This window comes from Cyprinodon variegatus, unplaced genomic scaffold (assembly GCF_000732505.1).
Source record: "Cyprinodon variegatus isolate N-32 unplaced genomic scaffold, C_variegatus-1.0 Scaffold557, whole genome shotgun sequence".
In the NCBI taxonomy this organism is placed as follows: Eukaryota; Metazoa; Chordata; class Actinopteri; order Cyprinodontiformes; family Cyprinodontidae; genus Cyprinodon; species Cyprinodon variegatus.
In genome coordinates this window covers 129,369-157,021 of record NW_015151010.1, presented here as the reverse complement: position 1 = coordinate 157,021, position 27,653 = coordinate 129,369, and the positions used below count along the sequence as shown (strand labels likewise).

At 36.4% G+C, this 27,653-nt stretch overlaps 1 protein-coding gene across 2 annotated transcripts in view; it reads left to right on the top strand.

Moving 5' to 3' along the window:
* Nucleotides 1-27,653, top strand: part of LOC107095569 (T-lymphoma invasion and metastasis-inducing protein 1-like) — a 67,160-nt gene that overhangs the window by 24,607 nt on the left and 14,900 nt on the right. For both annotated transcript variants that reach the window (XM_015391708.1, XM_015391709.1), the window contains exons 3-15: nt 32-950; nt 3,563-4,019; nt 5,436-5,608; nt 7,282-7,506; nt 10,171-10,356; nt 11,324-11,470; nt 11,623-11,694; nt 17,054-17,224; nt 17,363-17,467; nt 17,862-17,943; nt 18,107-18,193; nt 20,480-20,692; nt 24,550-24,650. In XM_015391708.1, the coding sequence (XP_015247194.1) occupies nt 42-950; nt 3,563-4,019; nt 5,436-5,608; nt 7,282-7,506; nt 10,171-10,356; nt 11,324-11,470; nt 11,623-11,694; nt 17,054-17,224; nt 17,363-17,467; nt 17,862-17,943; nt 18,107-18,193; nt 20,480-20,692; nt 24,550-24,650 (2,928 nt within the window). In that variant the 5' untranslated portion in view covers nt 32-41. The remainder of the gene's footprint in view (nt 1-31; nt 951-3,562; nt 4,020-5,435; nt 5,609-7,281; nt 7,507-10,170; nt 10,357-11,323; nt 11,471-11,622; nt 11,695-17,053; nt 17,225-17,362; nt 17,468-17,861; nt 17,944-18,106; nt 18,194-20,479; nt 20,693-24,549; nt 24,651-27,653) is intronic.

Here is a 27,653-nt window from a genome sequence, read left to right as displayed (position 1 = left end):
GGACAGATAAGTTTCACTCTTTTCAATTCAGGCTCTAAATCATGGGGAACACTGAGAGCCAAAACAGGGAACATGCCCTCTACAGTACCGGGCGGGGCTATTTGTCACGAAAGCACATGTCTCGGTCTCTACGCATTTCCAACAAACAGTCTAGACGCTCTCGCCATGCTTCCTCAGGGAAAATGGAGCACAGAAATTCTGAGACAAGTACTCGCTCGAGTAGCACGCCTAGCATCCCACAATCCCTAGCTGATAATGGTTTGGAACCATTCAACGAAACAAGAAACTTCCCAGACTTTGGAAGTCCCATTTGGGTGGATCGTGTGGCCATGAGTTTGCGCCCTGTGTCCTTTCATAATGATTTGGCCAGTCCCTCAGTGCATATGAATACAATGCGCATAACCTTACCTGGTCCTACTGCGGAAGAGACGCAGGATGAGGAAGTGTACACAAATGAGGTGAAATATATCCAACAGACTTTAGAGTGCTCCAGAGAGACAATGAGCTTCAAAAAGAGATCAAAATCTGCAGACACCTGGCAAGATGACAGCCTCGAATTCTCCCTGTCCGATGTCAGTCAAGATAATTTAACCAGCACTGAAGAGATTATCGACATGGCTAATGAGAGAGAATTCCCTGACTGTGAAGGCCACATGCAGTTCAGCCCGACAGACTCTGCAGACAGGTCAAACTCACTGGATGAACTGTACAGTAACACAAGCCCAGCCTCCAGGCAGACCCACGGCCGCTATGCCAAGTGGAACGACACCAACAGGTCTATGGGAGAAGAGGAGGATGGTAAGATGCTGTCACCATCAGAGGAGGATGGAACCGCATATGGTGCGTACACTCTTCCCTGCCGACGTTCCCACTGCCTGTCTGAAGGCCTGAGTAACCTCCAAGCTACAATGTGCACGAGTATGCAGGGCAGGAGGGCAAAGACTATACAGGTGAGATCTATTTGGAGTTTATCTTTTGCATTTCTAGTGATATTAGGCCTTTTATTTCTTAAATATGATTAGAATTAAACTGTTTTTTAAAACCTGTAGAATTTCTAGGTATGAGATTTTCATTGTAGGTTAACCTTGAGTGAAAACACTACAGCACTTTTGTGTTAAGGTATTTATATAATATGGACCTGAAAGCTATCATCTATACAGGGAAAGATTAAATCATTTCTATAGCATGTTTGTATGGTACAGTTATAATTACTCTTTCAAGGGAAGAAGTGCCTATTGTGCAAAGCTTGTATTGCTCAGAATAATATTTAGTTTTACATTTTTTCTCTTTAAATTGTGATTAAAATAACAAGCAAATACATTCCAATAAACAAGTCTCCTTTGATGAAGACTTTAGATAGCTGTTTATCAGCCAGCCCAATCTTAGCTTGTCTACTTAGGTTTCAAATCAACATTAATTTAAGATTCAATTTAATTTAATTAAGAGCTATGCGGTCCTTCTTTAGTTTCCCCTCAATGACTGTCTGTGTTTTATGGAACTGTCTTTATACAAACTTTAAAGTTTAGTATTTTAAAAATCTTGGCAAATCTTAATATTGGTAAGCTGCCCTCTGCTAATGTATAGTGCTTTGAAACCGTTTCCCCCCTTTCCTGGAATATGTTGGTTCAATTAACTTCAGTGAACAATTTTTATATTTGACAAATATTAACTATCAAATACAAAATGCAGCTTTAATGGCATGATTTGTTTAATGATAATGTAATAGAAGCTCTCCAAACCAACCCTTGTGAAGAGGCATTCAAACCTTCTTGTTAAATGCTGATAGAACTGTCATTATAAACATTTTCTGGGAAAGTTTATTTTTAATGGTTATATACAGGCCTAAGTACTGTGGGATCTATCGGATTAAGAAATCACTCAAACAGAATCATTGTATAGAGCAAATGACCTCACATCAAGACCCAATCTAAAGAAATGTTAAAGTAAGTCAATGGGACACCAGCAAACTCCAGGGACAACCATTATCCACTATTGGAATAGGCAGGGAGCAATGATGAATCTCTCCAGGTGTGGACGATCTATTTAAATTATTCTGAAAATGATCTGAAGACACTTCCATGAACTCACAAAATACCTCAAACATATAATGCACTCCACTGTTGGCCAAAATAAAAACTAAATTCGTCCTCACAATGGCAAAAACATCTAGATTGTCTCCAAAATTATTTGTAAAATATTTAGTGGACAGAATAAACAAAAGTTAAACTTTTTAGAAGGTATGTGTCCTGTTAAAACTGGCCTAAAAGCAGCACAATTTTTTAATAAAAAGAAAACCTCCCTGACGTCAGTAGTAGTAAGTAGTAATAGTGGTGGTAGTGTGATGGTCTGGTGCCTAACTGGTGGAGTCTGGACATCATGCTTTCATTTTCATCCTTTTCATCAATTTGGCTCTTGTCAAAAACGTAAAACTCAAAGTAAAATAGTAATATATTAATATGAATAAGATGGCAGACAACATTAATTAACTGTCTGGCACCTTAGTGATCCAAAGAGCTCCACTGTCCTTAACTGTGCTAAACCAAAATGCAACCTTCCAAGTAACCAAGTCAATGTAAAAATTTAAATGATGTGAAAAAGCTTTAATAGGCCATTCACTCTCAAGTCTCCACTGTACTGTAGCATATCTGAGTAGAAAACGTGAATTTACAGCATTATAAATAAGTGAAAAGGTTTAATGGAAATGTTGCTGCTTAAAGTGGCACATATTACTTGTTTTAAGTGAAATTAACTTTTCTCATATTTTCTCAATTCATCATTAATGTAATATTTATCTGAAAAGATGTCTCAAAAATCTTACTAAAATATGTAAAAGGGAATAAATGTGTAATTATATTTGCTAATTGATATGCAAAACTTAAGGACAGTGCAGAACAATTGAAGTCAATAAAATCCACATTATTATTTTTTAAATATTTTTTTAAACCTTTATATTTCTGAGAATTCTGTATATCATCCCTGATGAATCCATTGTTTTCCTGGGAAAGGAGACTGGAGAGAAGGGAGGGAGCACAGATTAAAGTTACTCCCTTTTAGAAATATCCCAGGCCTTTGTTATGATAATAAGGCTAGGCCTGTGGAAGAGTGTAACAGTAAAGAGTGTGTGGCCCCTGTCATGACAGGGCACCGTCGACGTTGTTGAATGGAGCTCCGGAGCGCATGATTAGGTCATGTGACCAGCTGGAGATACCACTCTCTGTGTATACCCCTTCATCTCCTGGGAGCCTTTGGCCCTATGAGGAAGAGAGGAGAGGGCAGACCTTATGGTGCCATGGGGAGGGCAGGCTTCGTTTCTGCAGCAGCAGAAACCCTGCTGTTCATCAGTTTTAAGCAGAATCTTTGCATTGAGCTGTCTAGACTTAACTTTAGCCTTAGTAGACTCAGATGTCTAAAATCCTCTTTAGGAAAATATCTGTCACGTATCTACCGATGTTTCTGAGCTGTAGTTAATGAAATTTTTTTGTTTACCTGCTGGCTTCTTGGAGATGCAGAAAACGTGCTTGCAATGGTACCTCACCTGCCTTGTACCTATGCCACATTCCAGGATGTCACGGCCGGGGATGGCAGCGAATATGAAGACAGCGGAATCGATGGGGTGATGTTGGAGGTAGAGCACCAGCCTCGGCGCTACAAGACAATGTCCGCCTCCTTCTCTGTCTGTTCCATGCATGGAAGGAGCGTGCTCGTTGGCAGTGACAGCGGCAGCAGCAGTGGCGGCGGTGCCAGCGAGGGTGTGCAGGGGGTTTACGAGAACTTCCGTCAAGAACTTCAAATGAGTTCCTGCCAGACGGAGAGCTTGGAGGAAGCTGGCTCCGCCCTGAGCGATGAGCAGAGCACCATGAGCTCTGCCTACCAGTCTGATTTGTTGCTCAGCGTTGTCCAGGGGATGGTGCGCAAAGCGGGGAAACTTGCTGTTAAGAACTTCCTTGTGCACAAAAAGAACAAGAAAGTTGAATCTGCCACAAGACGCAAGTGGAAGACTTACTGGGTGTCCTTGAAAGGTGTGTTCAAACACAGTGTTACATCAGAAGTACACTGCACTAAACAACACTTTTAATATTACAGCAGACTTTAGAAGTTTACACATATTTTATAAAAACACATATGCGTTTCATTTTCACTGTTAGAATATAACTCAGTTTAAAAATTTTAGATCTGTTCCAAAATTATTTCTTTTTAATAAATGCCATAATGTACAATAGTTTACCAATAGGTTGCCTTTAAACAGCACATTTGGATCAGTTATTTTGGAGAATCCTTCAGCAAGCTTCTAGCAATAGTTAGAAAGCATTTTGTCTCATTGTACCCTGACTGAACAGGCATACTGAGTCAGGTTTGTTGGTGTTTTACTCACACACACTTTTCAGCTCTGTACCACACAAGTGTGGTACATGCACCACTGGTGGTACTTTGGCTGCTTTAATAGGCACTCTGAAAAAACTTTTGACTTTCCTATTAAGATTTCCCACATCTAGAGTACTACTGTTTTTATTTATTTATTTATTTATTTTAACTTACACCACAAATACTCTTGAGCAAAAGGTATGCTTTTTGTCTTGTAATATTATTACCAAAATATCAGTTTTTTAAAGATATTCAAAAAACCTTGTATTTATGTTATAACAAGTTTGTGAACCTCTTTTTGAAGAGAGTGAGATCAGGGCTGTATGTCTACTGTAAAACAGTGACTGTCTTAAGCCACCTTGTGCCTCAATTTGGAGCATTCGTAAGGTCTCAGTCCATTCCGGAAAATCCATTTGCAACCAAGCTTTAACTTCAATATCTAAATATTTTGTTTTCTTATTCATGCCTAATGTTTTTTATTTGTTCTAATTCCATTGATTTTATAAAGAAGACCAGTGCATCACGCAGTAAAAACCTCTACACCATGACACTGCCACTCCTTTATTTGTCACTGGCAAGACTTGCAAGCCTAAAAGTGTTCATCTCTGGGACAAAGAATCTATCTTTTACCTCAATTGTAAGACAGATAGACATTTCATTAATGTGTTTTAATAGATAGATAGAAGTAGCAACTTCAGGCATCCAGAAATTGTACCTAATTCAAACCCTCCTTTTAGTATATAGTGTGTGTGTGAACCGGTTTAAACTGTATATTATCAATATGTTTAGATTAAGATATGTACAAACCTTAATGTTGCTAGTTCATAATGTGCTTTATTATACATACATCATTCATATGTATCATATATGATGGTGTTTTAAAGTAGAAAACATGTCAGGACTGCTGCACTTCTTAATCTTGGCCACTGGAGAGCAGAAGTAAATTGCTGAAGCAAGTTGGGCTTTTAAAGAAAACAGAAGGGATTTCTGTTGATACTTCAGTAAGCCTGGAACAAGCAAGTATGTTATATAATAAAACAAACATTTGGGTGTTTTTTTTTTGTTTTTTTCAGGCTGTACTCTCTTTTTTTATGACACTGATGGCCGTTCAGCTATTGACAACAACAGTATTCCCAAGCATGCCATATGGGTAGAGAACAGTATTGTCCAAGCTGTGCCAGAGCATCCCAAAAAAGACTTTGTGTTCTGCCTCAGCAATTCTTTGGGTGATGCTTATCTCTTCCAGGTAAGAAAATGTTTCTGTTTACCCAGTCATTTAGTCCATAATGAAAGTCGTAATATTTAAATGATTCCTGTTTCCACAAAGGTCTTGGACAACAAGTCTGAGCTTTAATGTAAAAAGAACTTAGAGGCAGATCAATGCCTCACATAAGCCCCATTCACAGTACCATTTTGAAACCGTGCCAAGAGTGGTCAAAGCACGGTAACCATGTTAACTGTTGAGTGTAAATGGCTCGCAAACTAAGAATACGCCAGATGTGCCAAACACAACCGAACCCCGTAATATGCTACTTGTTCAACAGTAGGGCTTGGTGCGGTTCAATAGTGGCTCGGTTCTCTGATACTAATTGTGAATGAGCAGACCGTGTTATCTCCCCTTGACAGTCTGCTTTCAGCAATTGGCAGTAATGCACATTAGTCAGTTGCTTGCTAACCGCCACAAAACAGAAGAAGAACTGTAACAAATATCGACATCTTTTCAACTCTACATTTTTAATGGCTTCAAAAGAGCATGGTGCGACCTGGGATAATATCGAGACTGAGGCTCTTATTGCAATTTGGGCAGAAGACTCTATCCAGGCAATGTTGGACAGAACAAAAAATAATCATAAAGTTTTCCTGCTAGAGAGCAGTGGTACAGTAGATTGTCACTGGGAAGCGAGGAGCAGTGCTAGCATGAGGTGTCAACGGTTGTAAGCAACCAAGCTCAGCACGGTTAATTCATCCAAGTTCGGTCCGAACTCGGCATGGATTGGTTTTCAGAGGGTTGTGTATTTGGGGAAATAATTACTTAATATCCTACATTTTGTCATGTTTGAACCCAAACTTCTTATGGTCTATTAACTTAGGTGTGATAAACCTCTACATATTATATTTCTGCCTTTTGCAGTCTTAAAAGTTTTTTTTTTTTCTATAAAATTGTATTTAGCTCTTAAGCATCCTGAGACCACTATGTACACAGAGTAAGCTCCCCATCCCTCAGACCATTACACATTCATTATCTGCTTATCTGTGCTGTCTCAAATACTTTGTGGGCAGCTGCTAGTAGGCTTTCTTTCAACAATGGAATTATAAGTGCTACTGTGCTCTTTTTTGTACATAGTGCAGTTTTCTCTCCAAAAAGGCTTTTTTTGTTTACCGTGGTTCCTCTGGCTGCTTCTCCAATTAATGCTCTTCTTTCCTGGACTGTCAGGTTAGATAGCAAGTGCTATAGTGGATTTGCAGTTTTTCTATCTTTTTCCCAATAATGGATGGACCAGAAGAGTGCTTTTTAAAGTAGGGACACAAGGGCATCTTTAGGAAATGGCAGACAAAAGGGTATTCTCATGAAATATTACTATTAATAAAATATCATTTTGAGATAGAAAAAAAATCAATGGATTTAAAGCTGAACTTTATGCAAGAATGTATGTTACCCAGATATTCCACACAGAGGGATATTCTACCCAGCCACTATGACAGAAATGAAAACGGATCAGCGCTTGTAGATATAGCCATTCTGGCCTTTATTACTTAACAAAAACCAAAAATATTCCTTATCTTTTTGTTGATCACATTGAATTTAATTTGTGGTTATGTAAACAACTAAAGAAAAATAAATGAATATAAATACTTTTTGCAAGGCACGGTATGTCAACATGTTTAGCTTCTAAACTGTGACTTTCTGTCCCCATGAAGACCTGCAGCCAGACAGAGCTAGAAAACTGGATCACAGCCATCCACTCAGCATGCGCTACTGCTGTCGCTCGCCAGCATCACAGAGAGGACACCGTTCGGCTGCTCCGTGCTGAAATCAAGAAGCTGGAGCAGAAGATCGACATGGATGAAAAAATGAAGAAGATGGGAGAGATGCAACTGTCAGCTGTCACTGACACCAAGAAGAGGAAGACAATTCTGGAACAAGTAGGTTTCATGATGTGCTGTGGCACTCCAGTCACTGTGATGGATTGTTGGCTTTTACCCCATTGGCTGGTGCCTTCAACTTTGATCAGTTCACACACTCTGTTCTTTCAGTAGTTGCAGTTTAACCTTAAACAAGGCTTTTATTTTGGGAAATTTGATTAAATATATAATAGCTTCTATTACCGATCAAACAGAATGAAAGAAAGGGAAGATAATTTTTTGTCACAGTTTTTTAAAAGTTGTTCCAAAAATAATACATGAAAATAATTTGTGCTTTTTAAAACAAAATATATAATTTAAAACTGTACTTTTTTCTTTTTTTTTTAATACATAAAACCAAAATGTTTTTGAAAGGCTGACTTGTTTTTTTACTGTGCAGTCAATTTGGCCTAAAGTAAACCAAATTGGGCTGAGGGGTTCCACTGGATGGGGAAGTGGTGGGTAAGCAGCATGGCATGGCATGGCTGCAGAGTGGAGTGACTCTGCACAGTTGGACCTGGATCCAGCCAGGACTCCATCATCCCACTACAGAAGCCATTGTTTAGGCTTTAAATGGAACATTAAAGCTGTAAAGAAGTTATTTGGCCAGTAATAACTGCAACTCGTGCGCCTGCTCTTAATCTAATCACCTTACCTTGCTTTCTACAGAACTATCATGAGTACTTGAGTTCAAATAATTGGTTTTTCAGTCAGGTTTTTAATTCAATATTCACTGATTATGGTATTTTTTTTATTAATTTTTCCTCAACATGATTCACAATCTGCACATGTAGCTATTCCTGTCATGATTTTATCTAAAGCTTTGACCCACATGCAGAAGACCAAACAGAGTCCAGAAAAAAGTTTAACAGGTTTTATTGAGAGTAGGTTGAGAGGAGTCCAGTGCTGCTCTGAACACTGTCGAACCGGGACAGAAAAGTGAAGATTCTGCGGTTAGTTCAGGCTCAGTGGGAAATTTGTGTCTTCGATTTGAAGAAGGGAATTAAAGCAACAGGACTCACGTTTCCAGAAAAAGGTGTCTCTTGTTGAATCCAGTCGGTGTGGGTTGTTCCAGTGAATGACTTGCTCGTTGGAGGGCGGACAAGGTTTACCCAGGCTGTGGTTTTTCGTTAAGGAATGGAGGAGCTGACTGCCACTTAGTTTTCCTGCGGTACTTGAACGGTTTCTTGTGGAGATGAAACCCCTGCTCAGAGAGACGAAAATCCTTAGGGAAAAGTAGATTCAAACCACTAGCTTGAATCCTCAGCTCAACTTGATGCTCAGAAAATCCTTCCAGGGGGGAGAAGGTCCAAAACATCCAGTTTGCAGGATGACTTCCTGCTGAGAGGCAAAGACAAAAACAGCAAGGTTAAAACTCAGGTAGAAAAAAATTCAGTTTGACTCAGTTTGGCAAAAATCAGCTTGGCTAGAGTACCCAAAACTGGCAAATACTCTGGCGTCGAGGTAGTGGCAGTCAGCAGCTTAAGAGTCCTCCGGTAATGAAGTAACCATCCGCATGTGTGTGAGGAGACCAACTAGAACCAGGCGCCACCTGGTGGTGGAAGGAAGACAAACAAAAGATTCCACATACTAACTGGAATCCTAACAGTTCCCTGGTAAACTTACCCCGACCCTATTTGCTTTTCATGAACTGCCTTCCATCCTGAACAATCAGTGCAGCTCTAGATTGATGCAGTAGAATAGCCACATATTTTACAGAACACCCAAAACGCACCTTGGCACACATTGGTACTGCTCTGACTGACTAGTCGCTTTGACCAGTTGCAACGGCGCTGCACAGCTGCACCACTTCATGCACTGGAAACGAGGGATTTAAGATATAATAATAAAAAAATAATAGAGTAGTTCTGAAAAAATACAAGATATGTTTCAAATAATTGATATTAAAATACTTTAAAAGTACAAATGTATATTTATTGCGATTGATGCATTTACATAATTTCCTAGTATTACCATATGGGCAGACATTGTACTAGCAATTAAAAAAATTAGAAAATTAGTTTTACAATCGTTGTTGAACAGGTTTGTTTGTTATTAAAAATATGGTAGAGAAGCAGTCGCATATGGGCTTTAGATAAAGGATTATCAGAGCTGTTGTCTGAATTGCTGGTGGCGGTACACACTTTATTTCATATGTTGTGGACACTGCTAAACTGAGCCATAGTCTCTTTTAATTTAAAAGCTCCCAATATGTTTAATAGGATTATTTACAGAGAGGGACATCAAATGGCCTTTGTTCAATCAGTTAGGTGGTGCATTCTTCAAGCCGTACTCTTTGGCAATGTTAGGTAGAAACATTTTGCTGAACTGAATGGATACAGGGCTGCCCCTCCAGAAAATAAATCCCCCTCTCCTTCTGTCTGCCATGGAATGTGTATTGTTTCTCAGTTTCTGGGGTACTTGGCAGTAAAACAGAACTTTCTCCCATAGCAATAGCAGAGGCCTTTTCCAAACACCAGCTCAGGACCGTGACTGGGAGGGGACGGCCCACTAAATAATCACAATGTTCTGCCTTAATGGCCCAGTAAACATTTAACTATTTGGCACAGAGTGCAGACTGCTTTGAGTAAACTGCTAGCAAAGCTTCAGGGTAATAAAAGATGCTCTCTCTTGATCTAAAGTTGACAAATTAAATGGATGTGTTGTTTCTCTTTCGATCCACAGATCTTCTTGTGGGAGCAGAACCTGGAGCAGTTTCACATGGATCTGTTTCGCTTTAGATGCTACCTGGCCAGCTTGCAAGGAGGAGAGCTGCCCAACCCTAAGCGCCTCTTGGCCTTCGCCTCTCGCCCCACCAAGCTGACAATGGGCAGACTGGGCATATTTTCGGTCTCTTCCTTCCATGCACTGGTAGATATCCTCTATGTGTCTTATTTTGACTTTAACTAACTTCTGCTATGTTACCCTGCCTTATTTTTTACTCGCATATATGCCAAAAGATTTTAACATTAAAAGAAAGTGCCATGTATTTAAACTTTCTTCTTAGAAGTTACATAATTGGCCATATTTACATATTAGGTGTTTTTATGCCTAAACCTGACATAGCTATATCACGTTAAAAATAGAAAGTCATTGAGAAAATTTTGATTAATCGATATTCAACAACAACACATCAAATGTCAGCAGTTCTAGTTTAATTCTTATTCAAGTTAATACAAATTCGAAGATTGTTTTAATTAATCTGTCCATTTTCCTTCATAAAATACTTTGGAGTTAACTTGATGACCCATCTGGCACACCAGCTGGCTTAGAGAATACATTTTTATGCCGTGATTACTATTTAGCTACTTGAGTATCACAATGATCCCCATTTTATAGGCTTTAGCTGTGTACCAGCCTCCTACGGCTACAGCAAGGTTAGGAACTCCAAATATAGAAGGAAGAGTTGCAGAGAAAAAAACATCAGTTTGATTTTTAGACATCATTCAGGTGCTATTTCTTCTATAACCACCGACGCAGTGCCCTTGGGCTGGTGGGTGTTTAAGCTGTTTAAAAGCAGTTTGTGGTTTAAGGAGAGTTTAAGAACTGTTTCACTCATCTGATTTGCCTATCCTGACATTCACAAAAATCTATGTATGGGCATTGGAAAGGTTTGAAAGCTTACAAACTATGTTCTCTGTATCAGGAGAGAATAAACTGACTAACTCTGCCATGAGTGTGTGGGTGTCCATTCTTTTTTCTCCTTCTGTTTATGCCATTTTAATCTTTGTTTTTTTATGCCTGAGGTTCCTGATTAAAGGTACTCAATATGAAATGTGTTGTTATAGCTATTTATAAGAAAAGTATATTTATTTAGATTCATTTTTTGTGTTTGCAGGTGGCAGCTCGAACAGAGAGCGGAGTGAGACGCAGAACGCAAGCAATGTCTCATTCCTGCAGCAAACGCAAAAGCAGGTTTTCCTCCCTCTGGGGTGTAGACACTACCTCAAAGAAGAAAACGAAAGCCCACCCTACGGTTAGCCAGGTCGGTTTGCTCCTCCTTCACTTGATAGTGATTTCTATGTTCTTCTAAGTTAGCTGCACAGATTTAGTTTCTTTTGGCCTATTTTTGTTTAAATAACCCTTCACTATTCTGCCCGAGGTCACTCTAACATCTCTTCCTTTTTGGTCCCACAGGTGTTTGCTGATGAAGAGCCAGAGAAAAAGCCAGTAGATCGTGTTTTTGTGGATTCTGTAAAGGAAAACACAGTAAGCACTTGCTCTTTGTTAACACAAACTGTTCTTTAAAGTAAAGGCTACATATACCGTATGTAGAACTTGACTACATTATTATTTGGTAACAGCACATTAAAAAATAAGTTTACTGCAATATATTTTCAGTACAAGTAGTACAACACCAAAATTTCTATTTTTTTGTAAATTATTTGAAAAAGTAAAACCCAAATATGATTGATTACACAAAGAGAGAAATAAGGACTTTGGACACTTGAAAAACCCGTCCGGCCATTTTTTTCCTCCAGCCCACATACAATGCTACTTGCATATTTTATTTTATAGTCTAGGAATATGAACTGATCAGTAATATTAGTTTTGTAACCCTGTGTGTTTGCTCTTAAATCTGTGACTCCAGCTGCTGTCTTTGCTTGCGAATTTCTCAGAAATCCTTGAATAGTCTTTTCCTAATAATCCTTTTCAGATTATAATAGTCCCTCTTTTGTGTGCCTGATCTTCTACATCACATTTTCCTTCCAGTTTTTATATATACATATATATATATATATATATATATATATATATATATATATAAAATTTAATAATAGTAATATTTAAATATTGGATATATATACTGTAGCATTCCCTCAATTACTAACTCGTTTAGCGATTTCCTGTTTTTTGGCTTTCCATGTGGAGGATGTCAGTGAGAATTCTTTTCTACGATAGTGTTAGCTTCAATATTATAAGTATGTCTGCCTAATTGCTTTAAACGTTTTTAGGCAATAATCAGAATAATTTACTGAAGAAAAGCAGCTGAAATGCTTCACTGTGAGTGAATTAATCAGTTAATAGTCATCTTGAGTTAAATTTTGGAAAAAAAATTTATTTTATAATTTAGTTTTAGTTAGATAAGAAGGGAAGTTTATCTAAACTTTAACTCAACAGCTGTTGGTATAGTGTTTACCCATCATTTTTTATCTGTGTTTTAAGAAATCCGAAGACGGAAGTGTGAAAAGTCTTCCTCGAGCCAATGTTGACAGTGACATGTGGGTCCCCGACCACCTCACTCCTTCCTGGGTCTGTCTGCCAAATGACCAACCTGTGTTAAACACTATCCAGCCAGGAGACTCTGCACTGTGTGTTCTTGAATCTATATGCAAGGTAACAGAACAAGGCCTTAGATACGGTTTTGAATTGATATTTTTGTAGATGCATGCAGTGCAGTGCAACGTTTACATTTTTAGAAAAATTTTTTTTTTTGCTTTGGCATTAAATACTGAGTTCTTTTTCTATTTGCAGACCCATGAGCTGGACCCAACCAAACACTACTTGAGACTTAAATTCTTCATAGAAAACCAAGTGCAATTCTACATTCCAAAGCCAGAAGAGGATATATACGACTTGGTAGTGTATTTAACTTCTTGTCCTTTATAGTCTCTTTGCTTTCATCCTGTTAGAGTTTACACTGTCAACTTAAGAAATTGAGCTTTAAACTATATAGCTGTATAAGAAACTGCAAAAAAACAAAAATCAGAGCTCTAAAAGAACTTTATGGGAAGTTCAAGCTCCAAGATATGAACATAGAGCCTTTCTTCTTCTTTTTTTCTTTACAGTGAATTCAGATCCTTTTATATTTACAACATTTCTGTCAAGATATTGTTCGTTATGCTTTGTGTGAGAAGGAAGAAAATGAATGCTCTCTTTTCCTGCTGTCAATAATTCGCCCACCACTCTATGACTAAAGTTAGAAAGAGCCTCGGGATTTATATAATAACTTCTTTTTTTTTTTTCTTTACAGCTGTACAAAGAAATTGAGCTCTGCTCTAAGATAACAAAAGTAATCCAGTTTGACAGAGATGAATCCTGTATGATTGGTTATGGTAAGAACACTTTTTATTTTGCAATGCAGACTTTAAGTCTCTCACTTTTGTTTCTTTGCAGAATAAATTGAATTTTTTCAACCTTGACAGGAGTGGCATTATAGACTGTGTCATCTGTTTTGCTTTTTAAGAATGTTTTCTGTCTTTCCTTTTTCTGCATCAGGGTTTTCTATCTCAGTGGTGGAGGAGGATGGAGTTCAACAACTTTACATCACTGATGTGAAGGCTGGGGGATTAGCCTTTGCAAAGGGTTTGTTTACTACAGTTCATTTCTTTTGGTGAACCTAATTTTTTATAAAGATGACACATATCAGTAATCAGTTTTATGCATGAACGTGTCCAATGAGCGGCGTTCACTAAATATGTTCATACGGATCAGTTTTGAAGTAATGAACGTGAATGAGGGTGATGTTCACCCTGAGAATAATGAGTGACACACACAGCTGATATTCGCTTTTCATTGATAACGACACTTTTCATTGGATAACGTCAAGTTTTGCGCCACTTATTACTGCAAACAGCGTGACAGACATGAATGTCTACTGCTAGTACTAGTCTTTGTGATTCAGACTCATTTTCTGGTATTTCTGACGCCAGTTTTGCAGAGTGTTTGGCAAAATTTTATGAACTAACAAAGGAAGACTAGGAAGGAAAAAAACTCATGTTTTTGTGCAAATCGTGCCCACCGGGACTTAATAAACAAGTCTGTATGTCAGCCATGTTCACTTAAAGGTATAGTGGGGGATTTTCATTAATTTTTTAAAAGACCTGCCTCTCTACTTTAAAAAAAGCTGCACATACACAACCCTGTACCCACTGCCCAGAGGGAACACCTATTTAACGTGTGCAAGAGCATGCACTAGTCCAAAATGGGGACAAGCACATAGGTAGGCCTTACATAAACATATCACCAGAATGATTGACAATTAGGAGGACCACTTATTTTGATGATCCACCCGGAAAAGAACATCCTCCACTATACCTTTAAAGTTTAAAGCAACACATCAAGTTAAAGTATCCTAGCTATATTGGGAAATTTCTGCTACTGAAATTGGAATGTATGAAATCATTTTTGATACAGCTCTTTTCAGCAGAACCTGAATGTCCCTGTATGTTTCTGAAGTTCTGTGTAATTCGGCTAGAGAAAGGCTTCACTGCTCATACACTTTACCTTGACTGCATCCAGTATTTTCCAATATTTTTACATATATTATGATCACAGATTTAAAGGGTGAAACATGACATTCTATTGTGTAGGACTGAGGCTTAATTTACCAAATGAACTGGGAAATAGTTATATAGGTTAGATATATAATAGTTTATAGGTTTTTGAACTTCATTTTTTGAAAAAGTGAACTCTGAACTTGAGCTAGTTCATTTTCAGCTGTATGAACCGAACTTTGAGCTTGTTCATTTAAATTATGAACTGGCCCAACATTGCCAGTAATAAAGTAATTTAAATCTGTTTGCCAAAAAAAAGTGTATTCTTATTTTGACCACTTTTGAACGTACCTTTTTATGGTAATATCAATTAATGATGAACCAATTAATTGATCAGTTATTTTTGATCATGTATGACTGCTGATCTGAGGCTAATGCTAACATTGTACTTTTTTAAAAAATTTGTGAAAATAAAACAAATTAAAAACTTATTTCTTTGCATTTCAAAAAATGCATTAAAAACCCTTGTGTGGAAAAGAATGAAATTTGAAAAGAGCGTGCAATTTAAATAACCTTGTGTTTTATATTACGTTTCAAATCAACTTTATCAGATTTTATTTTGTTTATAAGCACCTGTAACACATTGACACTGGGCTTAATTTTATTAATGCTTTAGAACATTTAAGAATATGAGTTTGTACAGGTTAGGATGCTTGGAAAGAAAAACGAAAAATACTTAAATAGCAGCTTATAGATCAATAAAAGGTGTAATCAACTGTTCTAATATGCAGTTGTGCTTGAAAGTTTAACCCTTCCTTTAAAGAAAAATAATCAGATGCTTGTAAAATAAATTGAAATAGACAAAAAAAATTATAAAAAGAAAATTATAGAAAAAATTGAATCATGACATTGATTCTGAATATATATAGACTTCCACACTTTTCGACAGGTATGCTGATTCACACATGGGCAAGGTATTTTAGCTCTGGGACAGTTTTTTTTTTTTTTGCAGCATATTTTTTTTTAATAAAAATTCAAAATAAATGTTTATTCTTACAAAATTATTATTTAATACATTTGTATTTATTGCTTTTTTTTTTTAGTTTCACGTTTTTTTTATTATAAATGTGAATTTATAATTCTCTTTAATGGGAGGCTATATAAACCTTCAAGCACAGCTGTATTTTTTCAAAATCGGAAACCCTGTCCCATTTAAAAACAAATATATGCAGATAAAAGTGCTCAGAAATTTACTGCAGTTGTGTAACTAATCCTTAAAATCATTATTTTCTTTAATATAGATCTCAATTACAAGCTGATAAATAATTATTAACGAAGAAGATTATGTTATAAATGGCATTATTTCTTCTGCAGGTCTGAATGCCGGAGATGAAATTCTTCAACTGAATGGAAAAGACTCTCACAGTCTCAATTTTTCAGACATGAAGACTGCATTCTCTCAAGTGTCTCTAGCTTTGACCGTCAACACTCTGCCTTCTGTGGACCGGCGTCAGCTTTGCTACCTTCCACCGCGCCGCTCCGATGCAGCAGAAGACCTTTACACCGATATCTTCTCCCAAAGTCAAGGTAAAAATTACTTATAAGTCTCTTAAAATATTCAACAGGATAAGTTGTTTCTTCCACAACAATACATTTTTACATCTATTGTCAGGGCCNCCTAAATGCACTGAGTTGCCGCCATGTGATTGGCTGCTTAGAAATTAAGTGTTAACGAGCAGTTGGACAGGTGTACCTAATACAGTGGCCGGTGAGTGTATATATATATATATAATTTTATAATATTATTTAAATATTGGATATACATACTGTAGCATTCCATCAAATACTAACTTGTTTAGCGATTTCCTGTTTTGGTTTTCCATGTGGAGGATGTCAGTGAGAATTCTTTTCTACGATAGTGTTAGCTACAATATTATAAGTATGTCTGCCTAATTGTTTTAAACGTTTTTTGGCAATAATCATAATAATTTAATGAAGAAAAGCAGCTGAAATGCATCACTGTGAGTGAATTAATCAGTTAATATATTTTAATTAAATTCAGTTTATTTATATAGCGCCAAATTCACAACACGTCATCACAAGGCACTTTACAGTTCAACCAGATCATACAGTCAAATTGATTCAAAGTTTTCTATCTAAGGAAAACCAGTTGATTCCATTGACTCATTGACTCAAATACAATCCATCACACTAGTCATCTTGAGTTAAATTTTGGAAAAAAATTATTTTATAATTTAGTTTTAGTTAGATAAGAAGGGAAGTTTATCTAAACTTTAACTCAACAGCTGTTGGTATAGTGTTTACCCATCATTTTTTATCTGTGTTTTAAGAAATCTGAAGACGGAAGTGTGAAAAGTCTTCCTCGAGCCAATGTTGACAGTGACATGTGGGTCCCCGACCACCTCACTCCTTCCTGGGTCTGTCTGCCAAATGACCAACCTGTGTTAAACACTATCCAGCCAGGAGACTCTGCACTGTGTGTTCTTGAATCTATATGCAAGGTAACAGAACAAGGCCTTAGATACGGTTTTGAATTGATATTTTTGTAGATGCATGCAGTGCAGTGCAACGTTTACATTTTTAGAAAAATTTTTTTTTTTGCTTTGGCATTAAATACTGAGTTCTTTTTCTATTTGCAGACCCATGAGCTGGACCCAACCAAACACTACTTGAGACTTAAATTCTTCATAGAAAACCAAGTGCAATTCTACATTCCAAAGCCAGAAGAGGATATATACGACTTGGTAGTGTATTTAACTTCTTGTCCTTTATAGTCTCTTTGCTTTCATCCTGTTAGAGTTTACACTGTCAACTTAAGAAATTGAGCTTTAAACTATATAGCTGTATAAGAAACTGCAAAAAAACAAAAATCAGAGCTCTAAAAGAACTTTATGGGAAGTTCAAGCTCCAAGATATGAACATAGAGCCTTTCTTCTTCTTTTTTTCTTTACAGTGAATTCAGATCCTTTTATATTTACAACATTTCTGTCAAGATATTGTTCGTTATGCTTTGTGTGAGAAGGAAGAAAATGAATGCTCTCTTTTCCTGCTGTCAATAATTCGCCCACCACTCTATGACTAAAGTTAGAAAGAGCCTCGGGATTTATATAATAACTTCTTTTTTTTTTTTCTTTACAGCTGTACAAAGAAATTGAGCTCTGCTCTAAGATAACAAAAGTAATCCAGTTTGACAGAGATGAATCCTGTATGATTGGTTATGGTAAGAACACTTTTTATTTTGCAATGCAGACTTTAAGTCTCTCACTTTTGTTTCTTTGCAGAATAAATTGAATTTTTTCAACCTTGACAGGAGTGGCATTATAGACTGTGTCATCTGTTTTGCTTTTTAAGAATGTTTTCTGTCTTTCCTTTTTCTGCATCAGGGTTTTCTATCTCAGTGGTGGAGGAGGATGGAGTTCAACAACTTTACATCACTGATGTGAAGGCTGGGGGATTAGCCTTTGCAAAGGGTTTGTTTACTACAGTTCATTTCTTTTGGTGAACCTAATTTTTTATAAAGATGACACATATCAGTAATCAGTTTTATGCATGAACGTGTCCAATGAGCGGCGTTCACTAAATATGTTCATACGGATCAGTTTTGAAGTAATGAACGTGAACGAGGGTGATGTTCACCCTGAGAATAATGAGTGACACACACAGCTGATATTCGCTTTTCATTGATAACGACACTTTTCATTGGATAACGTTCAAGTTTTGCGCCACTTATTACGGCAAACAGCGTGACAGACATGAATGTCTACTGCTAGTACTAGTCTTTGTGATTCAGACTCATTTTCTGGTATTTCTGACGCCAGTTTTGCAGAGTGTTTGGCAAAATTTTATGAACTAACAAAGGAAGACTAGGAAGAAAAAAAACTCATGTTTTTGTGCAAATCGTGCCCACCGGGACTTAATAAACAAGTCTGTATGTCAGCCATGTTCACTTAAAGGTATAGTGGGGGATTTTCATTAATTTTTTAAAAGACCTGCCTCTCTACTTTAAAAAAAGCTGCACATACACAACCCTGTACCCACTGCCCAGAGGGAACACCTATTTAACGTGTGCAAGAGCATGCACTAGTCCAAAATGGGGACAAGCACATAGGTAGGCCTTACATAAACATATCACCAGAATGATTGACAATTAGGAGGACCACTTATTTTGATGATCCACCCGGAAAAGAACATCCTCCACTATACCTTTAAAGTTTAAAGCAACACATCAAGTTAAAGTATCCTAGCTATATTGGGAAATTTCTGCTACTGAAATTGGAATGTATGAAATCATTTTTGATACAGCTCTTTTCAGCAGAACCTGAATGTCCCTGTATGTTTCTGAAGTTCTGTGTAATTCGGCTAGAGAAAGGCTTCACTGCTCATACACTTTACCTTGACTGCATCCAGTATTTTCCAATATTTTTACATATATTATGATCACAGATTTAAAGGGTGAAACATGACATTCTATTGTGTAGGACTGAGGCTTAATTTACCAAATGAACTGGGAAATAGTTATATAGGTTAGATATATAATAGTTTATAGGTTTTTGAACTTCATTTTTTGAAAAAGTGAACTCTGAACTTGAGCTAGTTCATTTTCAGCTGTATGAACCGAACTTTGAGCTTGTTCATTTAAATTATGAACTGGCCCAACATTGCCAGTAATAAAGTAATTTAAATCTGTTTGCCAAAAAAAAGTGTATTCTTATTTTGACCACTTTTGAACGTACCTTTTTATGGTAATATCAATTAATGATGAACCAATTAATTGATCAGTTATTTTTGATCATGTATGACTGCTGATCTGAGGCTAATGCTAACATTGTACTTTTTTAAAAAATTTGTGAAAATAAAACAAATTAAAAACTTATTTCTTTGCATTTCAAAAAATGCATTAAAAACCCTTGTGTGGAAAAGAATGAAATTTGAAAAGAGCGTGCAATTTAAATAACCTTGTGTTTTATATTACGTTTCAAATCAACTTTATCAGATTTTATTTTGTTTATAAGCACCTGTAACACATTGACACTGGGCTTAATTTTATTAATGCTTTAGAACATTTAAGAATATGAGTTTGTACAGGTTAGGATGCTTGGAAAGAAAAACGAAAAATACTTAAATAGCAGCTTATAGATCAATAAAAGGTGTAATCAACTGTTCTAATATGCAGTTGTGCTTGAAAGTTTAACCCTTCCTTTAAAGAAAAATAATCAGATGCTTGTAAAATAAATTGAAATAGACAAAAAAAATTATAAAAAGAAAATTATAGAAAAAATTGAATCATGACATTGATTCTGAATATATATAGACTTCCACACTTTTCGACAGGTATGCTGATTCACACATGGGCAAGGTATTTTAGCTCTGGGACAGTTTTTTTTTTTTTTGCAGCATATTTTTTTTTAATAAAAATTCAAAATAAATGTTTATTCTTACAAAATTATTATTTAATACATTTGTATTTATTGCTTTTTTTTTTTAGTTTCACGTTTTTTTTATTATAAATGTGAATTTATAATTCTCTTTAATGGGAGGCTATATAAACCTTCAAGCACAGCTGTATTTTTTCAAAATCGGAAACCCTGTCCCATTTAAAAACAAATATATGCAGATAAAAGTGCTCAGAAATTTACTGCAGTTGTGTAACTAATCCTTAAAATCATTATTTTCTTTAATATAGATCTCAATTACAAGCTGATAAATAATTATTAACGAAGAAGATTATGTTATAAATGGCATTATTTCTTCTGCAGGTCTGAATGCCGGAGATGAAATTCTTCAACTGAATGGAAAAGACTCTCACAGTCTCAATTTTTCAGACATGAAGACTGCATTCTCTCAAGTGTCTCTAGCTTTGACCGTCAACACTCTGCCTTCTGTGGACCGGCGTCAGCTTTGCTACCTTCCACCGCGCCGCTCCGATGCAGCAGAAGACCTTTACACCGATATCTTCTCCCAAAGTCAAGGTAAAAATTACTTATAAGTCTCTTAAAATATTCAACAGGATAAGTTGTTTCTTCCACAACAATACATTTTTACATCTATTGTCAGGGCCACTGGAAGTAATTTTGAACAGGGAGTACTGTGAAAAGTTATTAGTTTTTTGAGGGGGACAAAAGACCTATGAGCCTATTTAAAATACAATAAAAGTAAANCCACAACAATACATTTTTACATCTATTGTCAGGGCCACTGGAAGTAATTTTGAACAGGGAGTACTGTGAAAAGTTATTAGTTTTTTGAGGGGGACAAAAGACCTATGAGCCTATTTAAAATACAATAAAAGTAAATAATTAAATAGTTAGAGACACACAGACATCATCAGTTCTCAGGTGAATATATATTCGCTATTAATTAAACTTCACAATAACACTATATCAACCTAAATCTGTTCAGCTGCCATTAACCTTAGTCACTGTGTTTATGTCACACGCTAGCTTCAAAATTCTTTTACACAAACCACAAGGAAATAATTAGATTATAATATTTTAACGTCATTGAGCAGTTCTCCACATCATTACATAAAGAACACAGGATCAAAATAACACTCTAAAATACTATAGTTACGTTAAACTGCGCTAATAGATATGAAATTGCTCAGCGGCCCCATGCTCTTGCTTGAGCTACAGGCAGGGTACCCTGGTCACAGATGTGCAAATGTTCAGGTGCGCTCTGGGGTCGTGGAGATAAAGTCTCTCATGAGCGGACAAATCTGAAATGCGTGTCTGTGCCATATCTCCTCCCCGTTTCTGTCATTAGACTATTTAAATTTATATACTCTGCTGTCGTGAGTACGCTACCTCTTCGGCAACCACTGGCTTGCTTGACGTTTCACATGAGAACGTAACTTCCAAGAACCTATGTTGATTAGGCCTCAGAATAATTAAATAACAATCCAACTACACGTAACAGTAAAATGTATACATTTAATTAATAATTATTAATTCATTTAATTTAAAATGTATAAATTGTGAAAAATATTTTTAGTAAATTTTCTAAAAAAATCTCTCTCTTGCCGCTAGGGGGTGCTGCAGCACCCCCACTCCCAGCAGCCATGTCTGGATAGGCTGCTACACATAGACAAGCAAGTTAACCAAAATAAATTCAGGAATATATAAAATCTTGAATAAACAAATACAAATTCTATATGAAGAGCACATTGGGAGNGTCAAGGTAAAAATTACTTATAAGTCTCTTAAAATATTCAACAGGATAAGTTGTTTCTTCCACAACAATACATTTTTACATCTATTGTCAGGGCCGCTGGAAGTAATTTTGAACAGGGGGTACTGTGAAAAGTTCTTAGTTTTTTGAGGGAGACAAAAGACCTATGAGCCTATTTAAAATACAATAAAAGTAAATAATTAAATAGTTAGAGATTTACAACTTTATATTAATATACACTTCAGTGCACACAGCCAGGGTCTGTAACACACAGACATCATTAGTTCTCAGGTGAATATATATTCGCTATTAATTAAACTTCACAATAACACTATATCAACCTAGATTTGTTCAGCTGGCATGAACCTGAGTCACTGTTTTTATGTCACACGTGACTATTAGCTCCAAAATCCTTTTACACAAAACCACAAGGAAATAATTTGATTATAATATTTTAACGTCATTGAGCAGTTCTCCACATCATTACATAAAGAACACAGGATAAAAATAACACTAAAATACTATAGTTACATTAAACTGCGCTAATAGATATGAAAGTGGCCCCATGCTCTTGCTTTGAGTTACAGGCAGGGTGCCCTGGTTATAGATGTGAAAATGTTCAGGTGCGCTCTGGGGTTGTGTAAATAAAGTCGGTCATGAGCGGACGAATCTGAAATGCGTGTCTTTGCCATATCTTCTCCTCGTTTCTGTCATTAGACTATTTAAATTTACTACTCAGCTGCTGTGAGTACGATGCCTCTTTGGCAACCACTAGCTTGCTTGACGTTTCACATGAGAACGTAACTTCCAAGAACTTATGTTGATTAGGCCTCAAAATAATTAATTAACAATCCAACTACACGTAATAGTAAAATGTATACATTTAATTAATAATTATTAATTCGTTTAATTTAAAATGTATACATTGTGAAAAATATTTTTAATACAATATTTTTTAAATCTCTGTCTTGCCAATAGGGGGTGCTGCAGCACCCCCACTCCTTGCAGCCATGTCTGGATGAACTGCGACAAGCAAGTAAACCACTAGCTATCTTGATGTTGCCATGACAACGTGACTTCCAAGAACTTATGTTGATTAGGCCTCAAAATAAATAAATAACAATCCAAATACACATTATAGTACAATGTATACATTTGTTTAATAATTATTCATTTATTCTATTTAAAATGTAATGTATACATTGTGCAAAGTATTTTTAGTACATTTTCTAAAAATCTCTCTCTTGCCGCCCAGCAGCCATGCCTGGATAGGCTGTTACACATAGACAAGCAAGTTAACCAAAATAAATTCAGGAATATATAAAATCTTGAATAAACAAATACAAATTCTATATNGGGGGTGCTGCAGCACCCCCACTCCCAGCAGCCATGTCTGGATAGGCTGCTACACATAGACAAGCAAGTTAACCAAAATAAATTCAGGAATATATAAAATCTTGAATAAACAAATACAAATTCTATATGAAGAGCACATTGGGAGTTATTGAAAATAAAAGACAAGAAAAAACAGATTTAAAAAACAGATAGAATATTTTACGTATAGAGATGTGCCAATATGTTCTTCGTTTTTTTCACCAATTGGAAAAGTGTCCAAGAGAAGTATACTGCATAGGCAGGGCACTGCCATTTTTACATTTCTTGCCAGAAGTTCACACCGGAAGCCGGTCTTTAAAAGTCGAACCAGACTGGAATCCATTGAAGTCATATTAAATCTACTTACCTTAGGTGGAAGTTTGTCAACCACCAATGTTAGGATTATGGTTAGTCCCCAGGATAGGAGATAAACCAAAGGTATTAAATTAGATTCATGGATAAAGTCTACAGACTTAAGGATTAGGCTTCTTCCAAAAATTTTGTTTAGCCTTTTTTTTTTTTTACTCAAATTTAGTGGCAATATCAGAGATGATTGAGTTAAGAAAGAACAATGTTTAAAATTCTCCATTGCACTCAGGTGTTCTTTTTATATAAAAAATATTGAAATTGAATGTAGACATTGAAACGGCCTCAAGTTCAGAAATAAAGTGTGGACTAGAAATAGGCTTTCGTTTAACATTTTTAAGTATGATTGTAATAATGATGGTTACCTACTCCTGGAGTAGGGTGCCCCGAAGTTACAGATGGCGATCTAGGCCTTGTTAATGAGGCTACTAATGGATGTGAAGATAATTTTTTTGTTTATTTTGGCGGGATCTTCTGTTTTCTGCAGAGCCTGATTTTATATTAGCTATAAGATATACTAGATTAGCTGTGTCACCACCTGTTACTAGATTTATATCACTTTAAATGTATTTACTGTTTTTGAAGTATTTTCTAAAAAAAATATGGGTGTAACTGCGATGCAGGATGTTAGTTAGTTAATTCTTTTTCAAAGGTACTAAATGCTCCAAAATATAAAGAATGATTTTACACTTGATTTTCTTTTTCTCCATATTTTCAACAAATTTTGAATAGTTCTTTACTGAGTGGCCCAAACACATTATGTAGGTTTCAATCACAAAACAATATGTATCCTTAATCTAAACTAAAGTTAAGAAAAAAAGGGACGCATTTTTCGTTAATATTCTTTCCAGATAATGACTTCAGTAATATTTTATTGTGAAAACAACATAAAACAAATGTATGCTTTGTTTTTCTTCAGAGGAGATTCTGGATGATGGTGTGGGACTGTTGCTGGAGAGCTGTGGAGACAGCCCGGATGATGATTCAGAGATCTTCAGTGAGCTTGATGAGTGCAGAAAGGTAGGATTTCAGCAAACGTTTGACAGCAAGTGGTCGATGCTTGCTACGTGTCCTTCACAGTAACCCTGCTCAGCTTTCTGTTTTGAAAAAAGAAAACAAAAAACAAAACCTCATGTGAACATTTTCTTTGGCACAGTTTGAGTCAGCACCTGTTACTGGCTCATTTAATCATTTTATGAAAGCTCTGCTGTGTTTATTCAGATTTACTCATGGGTGCTGCTGTTGTCTTAGAGAAAGAAAGGTACGCAGTGGTCTCAAAAAACATAAAATTAATGATACCTAAATATTAATCATCTCCTAAATGCCTAAGCAATAGTGCACTATAGAGTAAACTGGGATACAGAAAAGCATTCAAAGTAGAAGATGTTAGAAATGTTTGTCTTCATTGAGCTTGAATTATAATGTGTTTATTCTGCACTTAAATGGGATTAGGTTGATAAAGGTGTGAAAATAGAAAACATTACTGACAAAATAAAGAATGAAAAATTCTATTATAAGTTGCTTTTGGAGAGTAAAACTTTCTACTGCTGTTTAAGAAAGGATTAATTTACAGAGTCTTTTTTTTCTTAGTAATAGCCTTAAAAAGGCATACTTTCTAAGGACTTTATTGAGACTTTTCTTGATAGCTAAATGTTTTCTAATTAGTCATCACATCAGGTTATGACCTAAATAAGCCCCCGTCGTGTAAGAATCTTCTTATTCAACATAAGGCCATGTTTTTTTTTTACTTTTATGTTGCTTCAAATTCTTTTTACTTAAAGTAATTATGCTTCATTTTATAACTTATTTTGTAAATAAACAATAACAAACACATGTACTACTGCTTAAGAGAGAATTCATACTCTTTCAATTTTCTGTGTTTTGCATATAACTGTGTGATTTAGCGTATTTTATTGGTACGGTTTCTGACAGACTAACAACAAAGGACAATTTCTGTTATATGTGGTAGCCGTTTGTTTTAACCCCTTTTTACTGTCATACCATAGAAAGTGATTTATGAATTGCCTCTATAAGGAAGCGGCCATCTTTCTTTAATGTAATCAAATCGTAAATTTAAATCCGTGTAACCACCCTGGAGATCTTAAGAAAACACTGAAAAATAAAAACCCAGAACAGAACTAAGGAGCACAACAGGGATTGAACAGAAAAGCAAAACACACTTTTTCCTATTTTTGTGTGTTAAAAAAACTTCAAACCACCTGTCTTATGACTTCCACTTGGTCATAAAGAGTTGCTTTGTGTTTGTCTATCACAAATGTACAATTAATATTAGTATATTTTAAGATCCTACTCTCTACCTGCACACCAAATACAAAGAGAATATATGCAGACATTATTTAAGATGTTTTTAGCCTGTTCAAACTCCTAATTTTATGTGATTTATTACATTTTATTAATAGGGTTCCCTATCATGTGTTTTGCTCCTGCAAAGCCTGCTTGTTTACAGCTCCCCTCTTCATCTAACCCCACATTTATATTCTACTGCTGTGTTGCTTACCCAGCCAATCCTGCTCCACTGCAACCTTTGAGGAGGCGACTCCTTCCTTCCTACTCCTTTGCACTGTTCTGCTATAGGTTCAGTAATGGGGATTATTAAAAGTCATTTGCAATGTTGCCAGAGCTGGACACATCCTCATAGTCACCCTGTGTGCCTAAGTTTACCCAGCCTGTAAATAAGAGAGAAAGGCAGAGAGAGAAAACAGGAGAATGTTAGTGGCAGAGCTACAGCAGACTGTGAAGGCGCAAAAGAGGGGGAGCTGGAAGGCTGTAAGTGCTGGTAGGCGGAGAGGAGGAGGCTGTGCAGCTTCACTCAAGGACCACAGCACCTTCTTTTTTTAAATCAGGAAAGACAAAAAGGGGGCGAAGAAATGTGTTCCAAAGGCACAGTGTAGACTTGACTTTTAGAAAACCTGGAGTTACCTCTCCGGCACTCTACCTGACGCTGACAGTCCAACTGCACTGAGCAATGTCCGTCCTGAAGTGGAACAAGCACAGAAAACGCTCTGCAGACTCCATCTATGACATGCTTCATCTGGTGAGATTTCTATCATATCTCTCTTTACCTGGGTTGCTGTTGGTGCTTTAATAGCTGTTTTTTTCCTAGTCAATGGAAGAAGAAAAAAACACCTTTCAATCATAGCTTTTGGTTAAAAGCCCTACTAGTCTGCTAAAGACAGGAAGCTGTGAGTCATCTATGTGTCGCAGAGTTGCCCCATAAACACCAGAGTGCTTCATAAAATAATATTGAAATAAATAGCTGCATGCAGGAAATCCCTCACCGCAGATTTGACCCATGAACTGACATGACTTTGACAAACTACCCTCCATGTTGCTGTAGTGACTGACTGCCGATGAGTTTCTCCCTCACAGCCCTCAGCTGTGATATCAATCTTTTGTCAGATTGGGAGGCAGATAAATAATCTTTTCTTTACTTCATCTGTGTTTTGATGCAATATTGCTTTTCATCTATGTTTTATAAGCCATGTGAAACAATCAGCTGAAATCTCATTGATTTTCTTTTCATTGTGTGCACACAAGCAATCCTTAAAGCTTTGCTGTTTATTCTAAGCTCATCATTTTCCCGTTGCCATCTCATGACTGTTCATGAGCCCAGAACTGCTATGTTGTTAATTAGACTAAACTGTGAGGACTGTGACCAGACTGTGATTTCTTTCATGAGTGAATCTTAATAAATTGCACAGACTAAACAGGAAGGAGAGGGAAAGCAATATATTGATTAAGGCTTTAAAGCTTTTTAAATACCTTTACTATGGGGGCAATTATTGTTTGATGGGTTGTACAGGTACAGCTCTATTAGGTAGAATACCTTAAAAGCATTTTTTCCCTCACATGGCTGAAGGTAATCCCTGCTGTTTGTGTACATTTTTCTACCACATTCTCCTTCTACATAACTTTCCATTAAATACTTACAGATTCCTGTGAACACACAGCCAGAGGCTCTTTGTTGACTACATTTCCTTTTTGAGAGAGTCAAATACTTTA